Source organism: Alexandromys fortis, unplaced genomic scaffold (assembly GCF_014885135.2).
Source record: "Alexandromys fortis isolate MF-2015 unplaced genomic scaffold, M_Fortis_MF-2015_v1.1 scaffold_209, whole genome shotgun sequence".
Classification (NCBI taxonomy): Eukaryota; Metazoa; Chordata; class Mammalia; order Rodentia; family Cricetidae; genus Alexandromys; species Alexandromys fortis.
This window is the reverse complement of record NW_026068090.1, coordinates 2355-16525: the sequence shown is the minus strand read 5'-3', so window position 1 is coordinate 16525 and position 14171 is coordinate 2355. Positions and strand designations below refer to the sequence as shown.

Genomic DNA, 14171 nt, shown 5'->3' with positions numbered 1-14171 from the left:
TCTGACCATATTCACAGCAGCACGGGTTTATTAGCTTCCTGGGAATGCACTGGTATAGTAGCATCCTGACGTCACTTATACATCCATCCATGTATGAGGTAACTCTTTCCTAATGACACCCTATATTCTAGCTGTCCTGTAAGTGTTAGAGGTTAATAAAAAGAACACAACATAGGCCTCACTGCCCGGAATTTTAGTTTAGAAGGGAGACAGGCTAACCGACATTCATATGCTAGTCAATGACAAAGTTATGTTAGAAGCATAAGGCAGATGCTTGGTAAACACAGTGGTAGAATGTTTCAGCCCGGAATTTAGATATACAGGAAACAAATACTATGTTGTTTATTTTCCCTTAATTTTATCTTCTTCGTTTTTCGACATCTAAACTGACAAGGTAGGAGACAGCTAGAATAATTCTGATGTATCCATACTGTGTTCAAGTTATCAGACTATTATGTTGAGGAATATGGGCAGCTGATGTCTTTAGCTGGTGATGTTATATAAGGTGGGCCAACTACTGCCTGCTTCAGTCTTTGTAAGCGTTACCCATAGATTGGTTATATACATGGCCTTTTTCAATTGCTCCTGTAGCCAAAACATCGCAGGACCACTTTTGGCTATATAGATCTTTGAGTTAGCCTTGATTTCTGTCTCTTATATCTTGTTTACAGATCGTATCTATATTTGAAAATATCTATAGAATTTGTTTCTTATCATTTTTTTGGTCTTATATGTCAAACACACTGCGACACGTTTTCTTTTAATTCAGTATATCTAGACATTTCTTAATGTCTAGAATCTAAATGTAGTAATTTGCATTTCAAAGGGAATTTGAACTTTGCTGATGTGATGAAAGTTAAAGCTTTGTGATGAGGTTGTTTAGGTTGACCTGTTCTTCATACAATCCTTCAAAATAGATAACTAAAGAGATGGCTGTGTGCCAAATGCTCATCACCCTCTTCAGTGCTTTTGGAGATCACAGAAGAAGTCATTAGGCCAAGATCCATGGACAGACTTGAGGAGTAGACAAAGTGATTTTGAAATTTCCTTACCCAAGTCCCCCCTTTCCCTCTCCTGTCTCTGATACATGGCCTTATCACATAGCTCTGACTAGATTGGAACTTTCTATGTTGACCATACTAACTTTAAACTCATAGAGATTCACCCTTCTTTGCTTCCTGAGTGCTGACATTAAAAGTGTGTGCCAGTATGCATGGCTGAGTAGTAGGTGTTGAAATAAGAGCGGCGGGGCTGCGTCCCCAGCACCCCGGCCACCTGCTAGCTTATGCCCAAAATAACAACACACAAACTGTATTCATTTAAACACTGCTTGACCCATTTCTATCTAAACCGCCACAAATTCTCACATATTAATTTAACCCATTTCTAATCATCTGTGTAAGCACCCCAAGGTGCGCTTACTGGGTAGATTCTAGCCTATACATTCATCCTGGGTCGGAGGAGCTTCATTGCGTGCATCTGCCTGGGAGAGCAGAGCATGCCTCTCTGTCTGAGGCATCTGGCTCTGAGAGGAGCTGCATTACTTCTGACCTCACTTCCTCTTCCTCCCAGCATTCTCTTCTGTTTACTCCACCCACCTATGTTCTAACCAATAAAATGGGCCAAGCCCGTTTCTTTATTAGCCAATGACCTTCCTCCATCAAGTAGGTTTCTTTATGACTTTCATACATACTTAGTCTTTGCTTATTGCAATCTTCCTTCCCTCTCCTGTTCCCTGTCTTTCAGCTCCAATAGCTCTTTAGATGCTTTCAATTTAGTCCCTCTTACTTTTTCTTTTTTGTCACTTGTGTTTTATTACCTTTGCCACTACTTTCCCTTAAAGACAATCCCCCCTCCCCTCGCATCTTTTCATGGGTTTCCTTTGCAGTTTCCCAAGTTTTATACACTCTTGTGGCCATTTTAATAAAAAATGCATAAAATTAGAAGCTAACACCCACAAGTGAAACAGTGCAGTTTTTTATTTGCCTTTCTTAGTCAAGGTACTCTCACTTAAATTTCTTTATTTAATTTTTTGAATAAAATCACTCTATTATTCTATCACTATATCTATCATTCTATCTTTCTATCTCTCTAACTATTATCTATCATATCTATCTATCTATCTATCTATCTATCTATCTATCTATCTATCTATCATCTATCTATCTATCTAGCATTTATCTATTTATCTGTCATGAATCACATATCCCTCAATTTTATTTCCTTGCTATCATGAATGAAGCAGCAATAAGCATGGGTGTGAAATATTCATAGTAGGATATAAAGTTCTTTGGGAATATGTTTAGGAGTGATACAGCTGAATCACATGGTAATTACAGTTTTAGTCTTTTGAGAATCCTCCATGCTTAATTCTGTAGTGTTTCATCCTATACCTTTTGTGAAAAAAATGATTCTTTCTGAATCTTTGACTTTAGTTCACTGAGACCCACCCATATTAACCTATGCCCTACACACAAATGATAGTAAATTTGGTGGAAAAATCTAATATCAGTTTGAATTATACAGTTTCTAATAATTAAACCATTAAAGGAACCTATTCAGTCTTCTCATGTAGATATCACATTCTCTCTCTCTCTCTCTCTCTCTCTCTCTCTCTCTCTCTCTCTCTCTCTGTGTGTGTGTGTGTTCATGTGCATCCTTACGGAGAGCTTCTTGGGGCCTTTGAAGGTGTTTTTCATACCAGATTGGGCAGACTCTAGAGCACAGACTATCTTCCCAAGAGTTTCAGAAAGTAATTGGAAAAAAAAAATCATGTTTGTGTTTTCTAAGACTGAAATTGCTTTCCCAGAACAGCAGACTTACAACAATGGTAGCATGTGATAGATGCATGTTACAACAGTGTGCATATTGGCAAAGGATTTGTACATATCTTGTACACAAACTTTAAATAGGGCTCCTCTGCCTTATTTGCCAGTTTAACAGAACTGTTAATGGTAATATTAAGATTTCTGAAAAATGGATCACAAAGTTCATCAATAACATGACCAAAGAATATTTTATCAATATACTAGCATCAGTGCTTTGATCCTGGGAAGCATGTCAGTCTGTAACATCTTTGAACTATATTTTGTATTTCTTAAGTTTTGTAACTCAAACTGGAAATGTCAGAATTCAACATGAGTAAAATGTTCTGTCTGGACCTGAGATAAATCCTATTTAGTTAATGTCAACATTTTACTGCAGCAAACAGTAAAATATTCTTGCCTATGAAATCAGAGAATTTTTTTGAACTTACAAAGCATGATATTTTGTTGCTGTGCTACAGTGTGCTAACCATTGTTTTATAGGTGTTTGCATAAACTTTAAGAGAGTGGGTTTTCCAGCTTTTATTATGTTTTTAAATTTCCTATATATTCCATTTCTAAAAATTTATTGAAAGGAAAACACAAAAAAATGCAGGCTGAATTTTATGCACAGTATTGTCTACAGTAGTCAGAATACAAGGAAAGTTTTTAGCATAGCGAATATATGAACTATTTATAGTCAGGCCTCCTTTGCCTTTATACTTCATGCACAACTGACCATATGGACGGCTGTGACAGAACAGGAAGTAAGGGTCATATTCCAAAGCTCCCAAGGCAAATTGTGCAATATAGATTTAATGTATCTAAATTGTAGAAATAAAATGACGGTAGCAATGAAAACTGGTTACTGCAGCAAAAGTGTCTTCATTTAGCCCACCATTTACAAAGACATAAGGTCTGTGTCATTCCTGGCTCCACTGTCTGAGAGCAGCACCGTCCATCTCTTTTCCTGGATCTGGCCATGTTGGATGAGTAGAGGATTTCCTATGCTCTTGTTCTAGCCAGCAGTGACCATGCAATTCTAGTGTGTATAGAGACAAAACTCACACTCCCCTCTTCCTGTGAGCCTCTGGTGGCTGTTACAAATATTTCCATCTATCTCCTCTCTTCTGTGTTCAAGGAGCAAAGTTTATTTCTTGTTACAGAATTGGCTTAGCCTCCGGTAGGCCCTCAGTTCCATCCCTAGCTATGTACAATATCATCTGGTTACACCTCATATTTTATACTGAAGAGATGTTGAGGTCGTAAGAGTGAACAAAGCAGATCCCACTCCAGTGTTTCTAAGGAGATATTGAGAGTTCCCAAGGCCAGGGTCATGAGGACCATAGGGTGACAAAGAATTGAAAACAGATTTGCCTTTTATATGATGATGGTTTTATCTCTTCTTCAGAGTACAACTGTGTACTTCAAATGTCAGGAACACAGTGTCTGGCACATAATTGGCAATGAATAATAGCTCACTAAATTGGTGTATTGAGGGCTTTACGCACAAAATGATAGCAACCAGTAAGAGTCATTAGTAGCATGTTTTGAGTCTATTGTGTAGGCTATGTGTCATGGATGCATATTAGAATATACTTATTTTACAAAATAAATTTATAAAACAGATACAATTATTTCCCTATATCAATATATAAAAATTGTGATGCAGATCTCCTGTTAGCCCACAGTAACATGGTAGGTGATAGAGCTAAGTGTTAGATAAAGACTGTCTGGTCCGAAATAATTTTATTAACTTAATAAACAAAATACTTAATAACTTAAAACAGTATTGCCAACTTAATGCAGTGTTCATTACTTGCAAATTTTATCATGTTTCTTCCTTGACATTTTTTTTGGTTCAAGAGTATTAATACTTTGACCATATTAACTTATTTCCTCTTCTGCTGTCATCTTGCATGGATTACCTTAGTTAGCAATATAAACATCATTTCCATCATTTTCCAACAAATGAAATTATTTTATTTTTCTTTAGGGCAGAGTTAAGATTCATTGTGCACACACACACACACACACACACACACACACATATATATACATATGTGTGTGTGACATTTTTTTGTTTCCATTTTTCTGTTAATGGATGCCCAAGTCAAATTTATAACTTGGATTTTGTGCTTAGGTAACCATGAACGAAGTTTTCTCTGCAGTATGTGTACTTAGATTCCTTTGAGTGTGCCCAGAAATGCTGTAGCTAGCTGGACTATGTTAACTGTATTTTTAGCTTTTTTTGAACTTCCATACTGATTTTCATAGTTGACTGTACCTTACATCACCACTGCCAGTGAACAAAATTTTATTTTCCTCTGCATCCTTGCCACACTTAATGTTGTTTGATTTCAAGTGACAGCTATTCTGACAGTAAGGTAGAATTTCAGTGCAGTTCTGATTTACTCTTTCCTATGATTAAAGGTGCTGGGGAATTTGCTATGTACTGGCCATATTCAAAATACTCAGGTTTGAGACAGGCTGTTTAGATAGAGGCTTATCTTGTGAAACTGTGTCCTTTGAATGTCTGCTCGTCTTTTTCTTCAGCTACTCAATTCTTTCAATCTTTGTGGTTTGCTAGAAATAGATCTTGACATTGTGATAACTGTGTCCCCTATCTTACAACTGTGCATATAGGATTCGTGTCTTCAGCAGGGCAGTAAGATTTCTCACGTTTATGTCCTCTAACTACAAGGCATCTTTTTTGGCTTCAGTATCTTGGAAGCAACTATTTGAACTGTGCATTTTTCCCATGCAGTGTCATGCATTTCTTGGCAAATTAAAAAAAAAATCTGGGAAAATGCCTTACCATCTGTTGAAGTGCTGTCTAGGCAAGAACTGTTTCTGTTAGTCAAGATGATGCTCAAAAGGAAAGCATATTTTCTTAGGTTCACGATGAACTAGATAAATAAAAAACATGTTTTCCAAGTCTTTCCTTTTCCCAGAGATCTAGACAAAAGGGGGACTTTAAGCAGGACATTTAAGAATCTGTTTTTCATCTGTGTTACTAGAATTTTTGAATATTAGGTATATTTCCAAAGTAATATTCTTTGTTTATGAAGTTACTAGATTCCCAAGCTGACATTCAATATCAAAACTTTATTATTAACACAGAAAATCCAAAAGCCATTTTTAAAGAAAAGGTACCTGTTTTCATATAGGGCATTCTCCATTAGCATATGTGATAAATATACTAATATCCTGTTTAGGGAAAGTTATCAGATCATCTTTTATAACATGGCAAGTAATGCACAGGGACCGACAGACTTTGCTGTCTTTGTTTAGTTATTTCCATTTAGGTTGCTAGTTTCTGTGGTTCTGTGCACATTGTTTGTAATTCCCAAGGATTATAGAGTATGCAGGGGAAGACTTGATTTCCAAATCATGTAAATGTACTTGGCTTCAGTGACCATAGTTATTCAGCACATCCTCTATCATATGGGTTCTGTGTCTCGTGATGGAGGCGAAACAGGCTCATAATCACTGTAGGTGGAGGCTGCTTGTTTGTGCCCAGCTGTTCAGACCCAAAATAATCACACAGAAACCGTATGAATTAAAACACTGCTTGGCCAGTCACTTGGGAGTACTGCTAGCTTGCTCTTCTGTCTTAAATTAATCCATCTCTATTAATCTGTGTATCACCATGAGATCATGGCCTACTGGCCAGGTTCTAGCACACTCTCGCAGGCATCTTTCTCCTTTGGCGGCTACATGGTGTCCCTCTTTGACGCTGCCTGTTCTCTCTCTCTATCTTTTCCAGCCTGGCTACATTATGTTAAGCCATTGGCTAAAAGCAGTTTATTTATTAACCAATTGAAATAAAACATATTTATAGCATACAGTGGGGGGAATCCCACATCACCTCTCCTTTTTGGTCTAAATAAAAAGAAAGGTTTGAACTTTCACATAGTAAAATTACATATAACAAAACAGGTATCAAGCAAGAATTACAGTTAAAATATTTATATCTACCTTATCTTTTATCATGACTAAGGAAAACTATAACTATCCATTCTTCAGCTCCATCAAAGACCACAGAAGGATATAATATTACCTAAGTTAACAGGAAGTGCATTGTAAGCAAATCCCAAAACTCTAGAATTGACAGAGACATCTCACTGCCTGCACAGTCACCCAAAATTCCTCTGATACATTGGGGCATCCACCTTTAGCCTACAGGCCCACAGTATCTGGCAGACTTTTTCATGAAGCAGGAAATTTTAAAGATAGTTCCACCTATACTGGCAGTTTGTCAGTCACTTTCTTCTGTATCCTGCAGAATGTCTCGCAGACTCTTTCATGAGGCAGGAACCCCAAAGGACTGTCTCACCTTCTTTTGGCAAGTTCAGAAGTCATTTTCCTGTGGGTCCTGCATGTCCAGTTCATACAGCATACCATCAAGAAGTTCAGGGATGAGCAGTTTTTGCCCAAATGACTAGCAAACTCCATGAGGAGCATCTTCAATGTCCATCATCCTCTTGAAGTAGTTTAGTGCTGCCAGGAGCAGATGGGTCTCATTGTCATGAAAAGTCCCAAGTTCTTAAACATTTTAAATGCCATACTTTATTAGTCTTTGAAAGGTTTGAAGAATAACTCCCCATCTGAAATATATCTCTGTACATCTAGAAAACCTGACTGATATGAGTACGAGCTTGACTATTACAGATTACTATCTAGTAACCTATAATATACATATAACAAAATTGACCTTAAATTTGTAGAACTAGAACAACACCAATAGAACAAGATCCATACCAATGCAAAGTATCCATCTCTATAGCATATCCCCTTAAATATAAACAAACATTATAAACAGTATTTGGGATTTTTGTCCATTGAACCCTCTCTCCTAGGCTTTGGTCCTAAGCAGAGCTCTGTCCTACAGCTCCTTGGGGCTGACCCTGCTCCTGAATGAGCTTGGAAATTGTAACTCATCTATATGGTATCTGAAGGAGTAAGAGTAAAATTAGAATAACAGCAAATATAATTATGAATCTGTCACCTGGAGCACAAAGGGTTAGCAGGATGTAGCTCTGAAGAGTTTTCTCCTAGGAATTCATGTTTTTTTTTTTTTTTTCTGGGCAAAAGGCTCTCATCAGACAGCTTCTGCACTCCTCATAAAACCTCCCCTTCTCATGTCTTAGAGTATTCCCATTGCAAGATTTTTCCTCTTTTGGGTTCTTCAAGAAAAACGGGACCATTTTGGAGCCTGAATTCGGAAGGCAGGGCTGGGATTGTTGATCCTCTACCTTAATGTAGAAGAACATTTTGGCTGTAAGTTTTGGTGGTTAATCTCCTCTTCTCTCTTTCCTTATCCTCTTCTCTTCTCTCCTCTCTTGTCCTCTGATCTCCTTTTCTCTCCACTATGATGAGCCTCTAAAGACCAGCCAGCATGATCAATGTTTCCCTTCTAGACTCAATCTAAATTCTGTATGTATGTCACAGTTTGAGAACAATGAAGACTTTAGGAACCCAACAGGCAATGCATATTCTTCAGACTTATTACAATAGTATGTAGTTAAAAGGAATTGGTTAATATAAACCCAGCAGTACTTAGCTGGTTAGGTTTTATCAACTTAAAATGTAACATTCAAAATGGTTACTATAAATGTATATTATAATTGTAAATATATAATTCATTCTATAATTAGAACCTTAAAGAAAAACAAAATTGTGAATTTTCAGGAAAATGTGCTACCAAGCGAAGTAAGCACAACTCACAAGGACAAACACCATATGTTCTCCCTCAGGCGTGTGTCTGGCTGTTAACATTTAAACATGCAATCCAGGTGGAAGTAAATATGGGTAACAGAGAGGAAACTTGAAGGATCCTGTGTGACTGGACCAAAAAGAGACTTTAAGGGATGGAGTGGAGAAGACAACAGAACAAAGCAGAAAGGGGCACACTCTGGACAAAAGGGTGTAAGGAAGGAAGGACATGGGACAGTGAGGGAAGAGGGTATTAACTGAATGAAAATAAATCTAAAAGAAGTGAGTCTGAGAGCAGAGCACCAGGGAGATTTAGGGTTAAAGAAAAAGCAAAACAAATACTTTCTAAGGTAAAAATGCAGAGTATGGCTACAAGCTGCAAATGACTCGGGGACACACAGAGAATTACCCTTTTCCTCAGGCCTAAATTTAGAAGTCATAGAAGAAGCTTGACAAGACATCTAATATAATCTATCAAACACATAAATGGTTTTCTGAAAAATAGGAGTAGAGCCCAATTACTTACTACTCAACTATGCTGTGATTCCTCAGAGAGACAGAGAGATTTGTATTTTGACCTGGATTATTCTGTAGGGGTCTCAGCTTGAGGTTCATGAGGTGGTGGGTACTTTAAGGGGTGGACTGTATCAGGAGAAATTTGTTTCTTAGTGGCATGCCCTTAAGACTGATCATGGAATATTCTCCCCATATTTTTTCTTTTCAATTCTTGATTATTTTTTTATGAAATGCTCCTACCATGTTGATCTGCCATGGAACTGAAACAACACTGGTGCTTAGCCATGGACTGAAACCTTGTAAACAGCCTAGAGAAACTTTGCTTCTCCATAGGCCTCATTGGAAGGCAATATCACAATACTCAAATGTCTTCAGTTTTGATCACTCCCTATTTTCTTCTACTCCAATACAACAGGACTGTCACACCTTTACCTGACTCTTCTGCTTATGTCCAGAGTCACAACTTTTCAATGTTTACTTCCTCAGGGTCATTTGCAGGCTTTATTTATTGTTGAGACACATCTGATTTTAACTCATATCAGTCACATAAGGGGACACTGTAACACATGCATCAATGAATAGAAGATGCAGACATTTACATTATGGTCAAACATGCTGAAGAGGAAAATGTGGCTTAGAAAGCTTCAGATACAATATAAAGTAGCTGCCTCAGTCCTTCTGATTGACACGTTTACAGAGAAAGGAAACTCCATTTCACTCTGACATTAATATTCCTTTGATCAGTAGAAAACCATGGCCTCCGCTAAGGCGATTTCTGCTCCAGGGACTTTCCACAAGTTTCCAGTGAGTTGTTAGTTCCTAGTGAGGTCATCTTCACATCTTTGTTCTGCAGGCATAATTTTCCTTAAACATAATCAGGTTTCCAATTACTACCTGTGTAAGCAGAGCTTCTCCTTCTGTCATCGTGGGTGGATTATTTGTGCAGAGTTATTGGTTCTTTTCTAATATTTAGATGTCTTTACACTGAGAGTTGTTATATATTTATTCAGTCATGATTAGAAAAACTCTAATACTGTCGGTTTTATTCTACTCTTTTCACTGGGTACTAATGGACTGCAGAAACTGAGAAGTTGTGAATAGTGGGGCTGATTAACATTTATTGCCCAGAGATACCTGTCAGCCATGTCCAACGCCATAGAACTGGAAGACACTTTTATTACCTATTAACACTTTATGATCTGTTTGTACTTTGTGTGTATGCATGTGTGTACATGCGTGTGCATACTTGAACATGTACCATAGATGTGGAAGAAGGTCAAATGACAACTTGTTGAAGTAGGTTATCTCCTTCTACCCTGTGGGTTCTTGGGATTGAACACAGGTAACCAGGTTTGACTTCATTGTCCTTTACCTAATGAAATATCTTGCCAGTCCTCACTACCTAATTTAGTCTCCTTTTCAATGCGTGTACACAGACACCCATACATAATACTGCATGGATCTTCTGAAAACCTGGGCCTCCTATCAGATGTTAGTGCTGTTTCTTCCCCCAGTTGACCCGTGTTCAGTTTGACATCTAAAATAATAGCAAATGGCTTGGCCTTTCCATTAAACACAGGAACTTGTTCTTCAGTGCATGGTATGTAGTAGAGATTGGAAGCATTTCTGTTCTTGTTATTATAGGATGTGTACCTGTCCTCCACGAGCACCTGCTTCCTCAAGTCACTATGCCGTACTTCAACCAGAGCACTGCCTACCCAACAGTCTTCTTCCTCACTGGCATTCCTGGTCTTGAGACCTCTCAAGCCTGGATCTCCATCCCTTTCTGCTGCCTATATGCCATTGCCATCTCTGGGAACGGCATGATCCTCTTTGTCATCATCACCGAGTCAAGCCTCCATGAACCCATGTACTATTTTCTGTCCATGCTGTCCTTCACAGACCTGGGTCTGTGCTTTTCCACATTGGTAACTGTGTTGGGCATCTTCTGGTTCAATGTTCGAGAGATTAGCTTTGATGCCTGCATTGGCCAAATGTTCTTTATCCATGGCTTTTCATTCATGGAGTCTTCAGTCCTCCTGGTGATGGCCTTTGACCGCTTTATTGCCATCTGTAACCCACTGAGGTATGCTATGATCTTAACCACCTCACGGATCATTGCGGCGGGTTTTGTAATTGTAATTAGGGGAACCACAGCTCTTGTTCCTTTGCTCCTGCTCCTCAGGCGTCTGTCTTTTTGTCGTAGTCATGTGCTCCATCATTCTTACTGCTTCTATACTGATGTGATGAAGCTTTCATGTTCAGACACCAAGGTTAACAGTGCCTTTGGCCTGACCCTTGTCATCTCTTATGCAGGCTTGGACTCTGTCTTGATCCTTCTCTCTTATGTACTGATCATCCGCTCTGTGCTCTGCATTGCATCCAAGGAGGAGCGAAAAAAGGCGTTTGGCACCTGCGTCTCCCATCTCAGTGCTGTTGCCATCTTCTATATCCCTATGATCAGTGTGTCCTTGGTGCACAGGTTCGCGAGGCATGCTCCTCCATTTGTGCATGCTCTAATTGCCAATGTTTATCTCCTCATCCCTCCTGTAATGAATCCCATAATCTATAGTGTGAAGACCAAACAAATTCGCAAAGCCATGATTAAAGTGTTCTTCATTAAGCCACCTTAGGGTTCCCTTTTTAAAGGTTATGTTCCCTAAATTTCTGTGTTTGATTATTTATTTGTGTGATTTAAGACTTGGGCTTGAAAGATTCTGTTAATAAATATATTTTTTTATTTTGGTAGTCTTGCAATTTCCTCCATACAAAGTTTTACACTTTGGATCCCAAATGACAGAAATACAATGTTTAGTTATTATCTTTTTATTATTGCTCTTCCTGGTACAATATTGTTCAAGTGTGTTTATGTCCATTGACAAATTGAATTTAGTTCTCTAGATTATGTAGTAATTAATGATTCATAAATACAGATCCTAATAAATATATGATTGAATAGTTTAATAATGTACACAATATTTTTTAAATGATATTATTGCTGATCAAACATTCATAGTTGAAGAAAATGAAATAGTAGAGTCACTAAAGAAGCCATGAGAAACAAAAAGTGCTCAAAATGAATATCTTCTAGTTCTTTAAAGAGGCTTTGTGATCTCTCTGTTGAATGAATTATTATTTCATTCTTATAAGCCATGATGATGTATTGTATACAGTTCTGAGTTTTTTGGAGCATTCAGAACTGCCGTCCAAGGTCAGCTGCCACTCCTTCCCTATGTGCCCGCTCCCTCCATTGTCATCTTCCTTTGCCATCATCACACAACTCCTGTACTCCGTTCACTTTCTATCACGCTGATTCTTTACAAGTGCTGCCATTTTTGACCCCCACATACCATCGCTGACCTTCCAAACTTCATAAATGTGGACTGGTATGTACTCATTGGAAAACTTTGTCTAGTTGATGGGGGAAGTTTCATGGGACCTAGGATTGCCCAGAATTCTATAAATTTTGGTGAATCATTAGCCAGAAAGGAGACAACTGAAGGTAGCTCAGCATAGAACCTTTAATACTGTGTCACAGTTTACATGAGATATCCTCATCTTAACGTAAGTAGACCAGCGTCAACAACTGGTTGAGCAGAGAGGAGATTATTATGCGGTAATAAACCAGGGTCATCTGTGAACAATCCCAAATGTCATACACACACAGACACACACAAACACACATACACAGACACGGGGGGGGGGGAGAGAGAGAGAGAGAGAGAGAGGGAGAGAGAGAGAGGTGTGTGGAGTTGGCAGATGGTGTTGGAAACTATGAATAAGGTCCATGAGTCATATTTAACATTTCTGGTACAGGAAATGGGGATATATGTCAGTTGCTAGCATGCACAAAGCCCGGGTTTTGCATACATGAGATGTGGTGGCAAAGCAGTATGAAATGGTGCATTGTTGTAATTCCAGTATTCTAGAGTTGGAGGCAGAAGGATCAGAAATTCAAGGTAATTCTTGGCTACACAGAGAGTTTGAGGCCTTCCTATACATATGAGAATTCGTCCTATTTTGTGGGAGGGAATTAGGGAGATAGCTCAGTGTATCAGAGATGGTGACACAATCTCTTACCAGCAAGAATGGTAAGTGAAGTCTGTAGCTCTGGTACCTGTGTAAAAAGCCAACACCCTGGAAAAATGCATGGTGTTTGTGTTGAGGCTTCCTAACCTCCACCTTTGCCCAGGCTCAGTGAGAGATCTTGTTTGAAGAGAATAAGATGAAGGGTGATAGAGAACACAAAACAGGCAACCTCCACAAGCATGTGAATGCATTAACACAGACACCCAGCCATACACACACCCTTCAAACTTTTCTAAGCTGTGTAACCTGAATAAGAGTGTGTGAGGGCCTGGAGAAGGGGGAGTGCTGAAGGCCATACAGTGAGGTCCTTAGGTAAGTTCATATTCATTGATCAATTATTTTCATTTCCTATGATATAACAGAAAGTTTTAATGAGTAATGACGAGAGCCTGGAGAGATGACTCAGTGGTCCAGAGAACATAAAATTGATTCTGAGAGCCCAAGTGTGGTTTACGGCACCCATGGTGAGGGGACCACAACAGGCTGTGGCATCTGTGGTCTCCTGCACTTGCATGCACAGCCCCACCCCCTACACACTTTCACAAGCCAAGTAAGCAAAAATAAGATGCAACCTTTGAAAAGGGCATAATGATATTGAGCACGTGTTCTCCTATCACCAGCTCATTTTATTTGCAGAAGTATGTTTTCAGAAAACACTATCAAACAAGAGAATAACCATTAGTCTGTGTGGATGAATCTATAAAGCATGTCACTCCAGAGCAAGAAGTGTTTCCTTATGGTTCATTCTAGAGAAAGTGATATCATTGAGTGTTTCCATAAATAGAAACTTATGTTGGATTTATAATAACTCTGGATCAAATAGGGAGTCTAAAGAGCTTAGTTTCTTTCAGAAAAGATAGAGCTATACCATTTAAGTTAGTCACATCAGTGGGAGGGGCCTTGCGATATTGTGTGGCTGGTCAAGTAAGGAAACCCTCAGGTCGAGTTTGTCAGAGTTTCTGTTTGCCAGTTTGTGAAAACTGCTCGTCTGCAGTGCAGAGATGCTGAGTCTGACATCGTGCTGGAGCCAGAGAAGAGAGCTGC

At 38.7% G+C, this 14171-nt stretch overlaps 1 protein-coding gene across 1 annotated transcript; it reads left to right on the top strand.

Annotated features, from left to right (window-relative positions):
* Positions 1–10726: 10726 nt before the first annotated feature.
* LOC126488863 (olfactory receptor 51F2-like) lies at positions 10727–11671 on the top strand. The gene has a single exon (XM_050122635.1). It carries the CDS (start codon positions 10727–10729, stop codon positions 11669–11671), a length of 945 nt encoding a protein of 314 aa, XP_049978592.1.
* Positions 11672–14171: the final 2500 nt, after the last annotated feature.

Coding starts and splice junctions, on each gene's coding strand:
- LOC126488863 (XM_050122635.1), top strand. CDS start 10,727: ATGCCGTACTTCAACCAGAGCACTGCCTACCCAACAGTCTTCTTCCTC.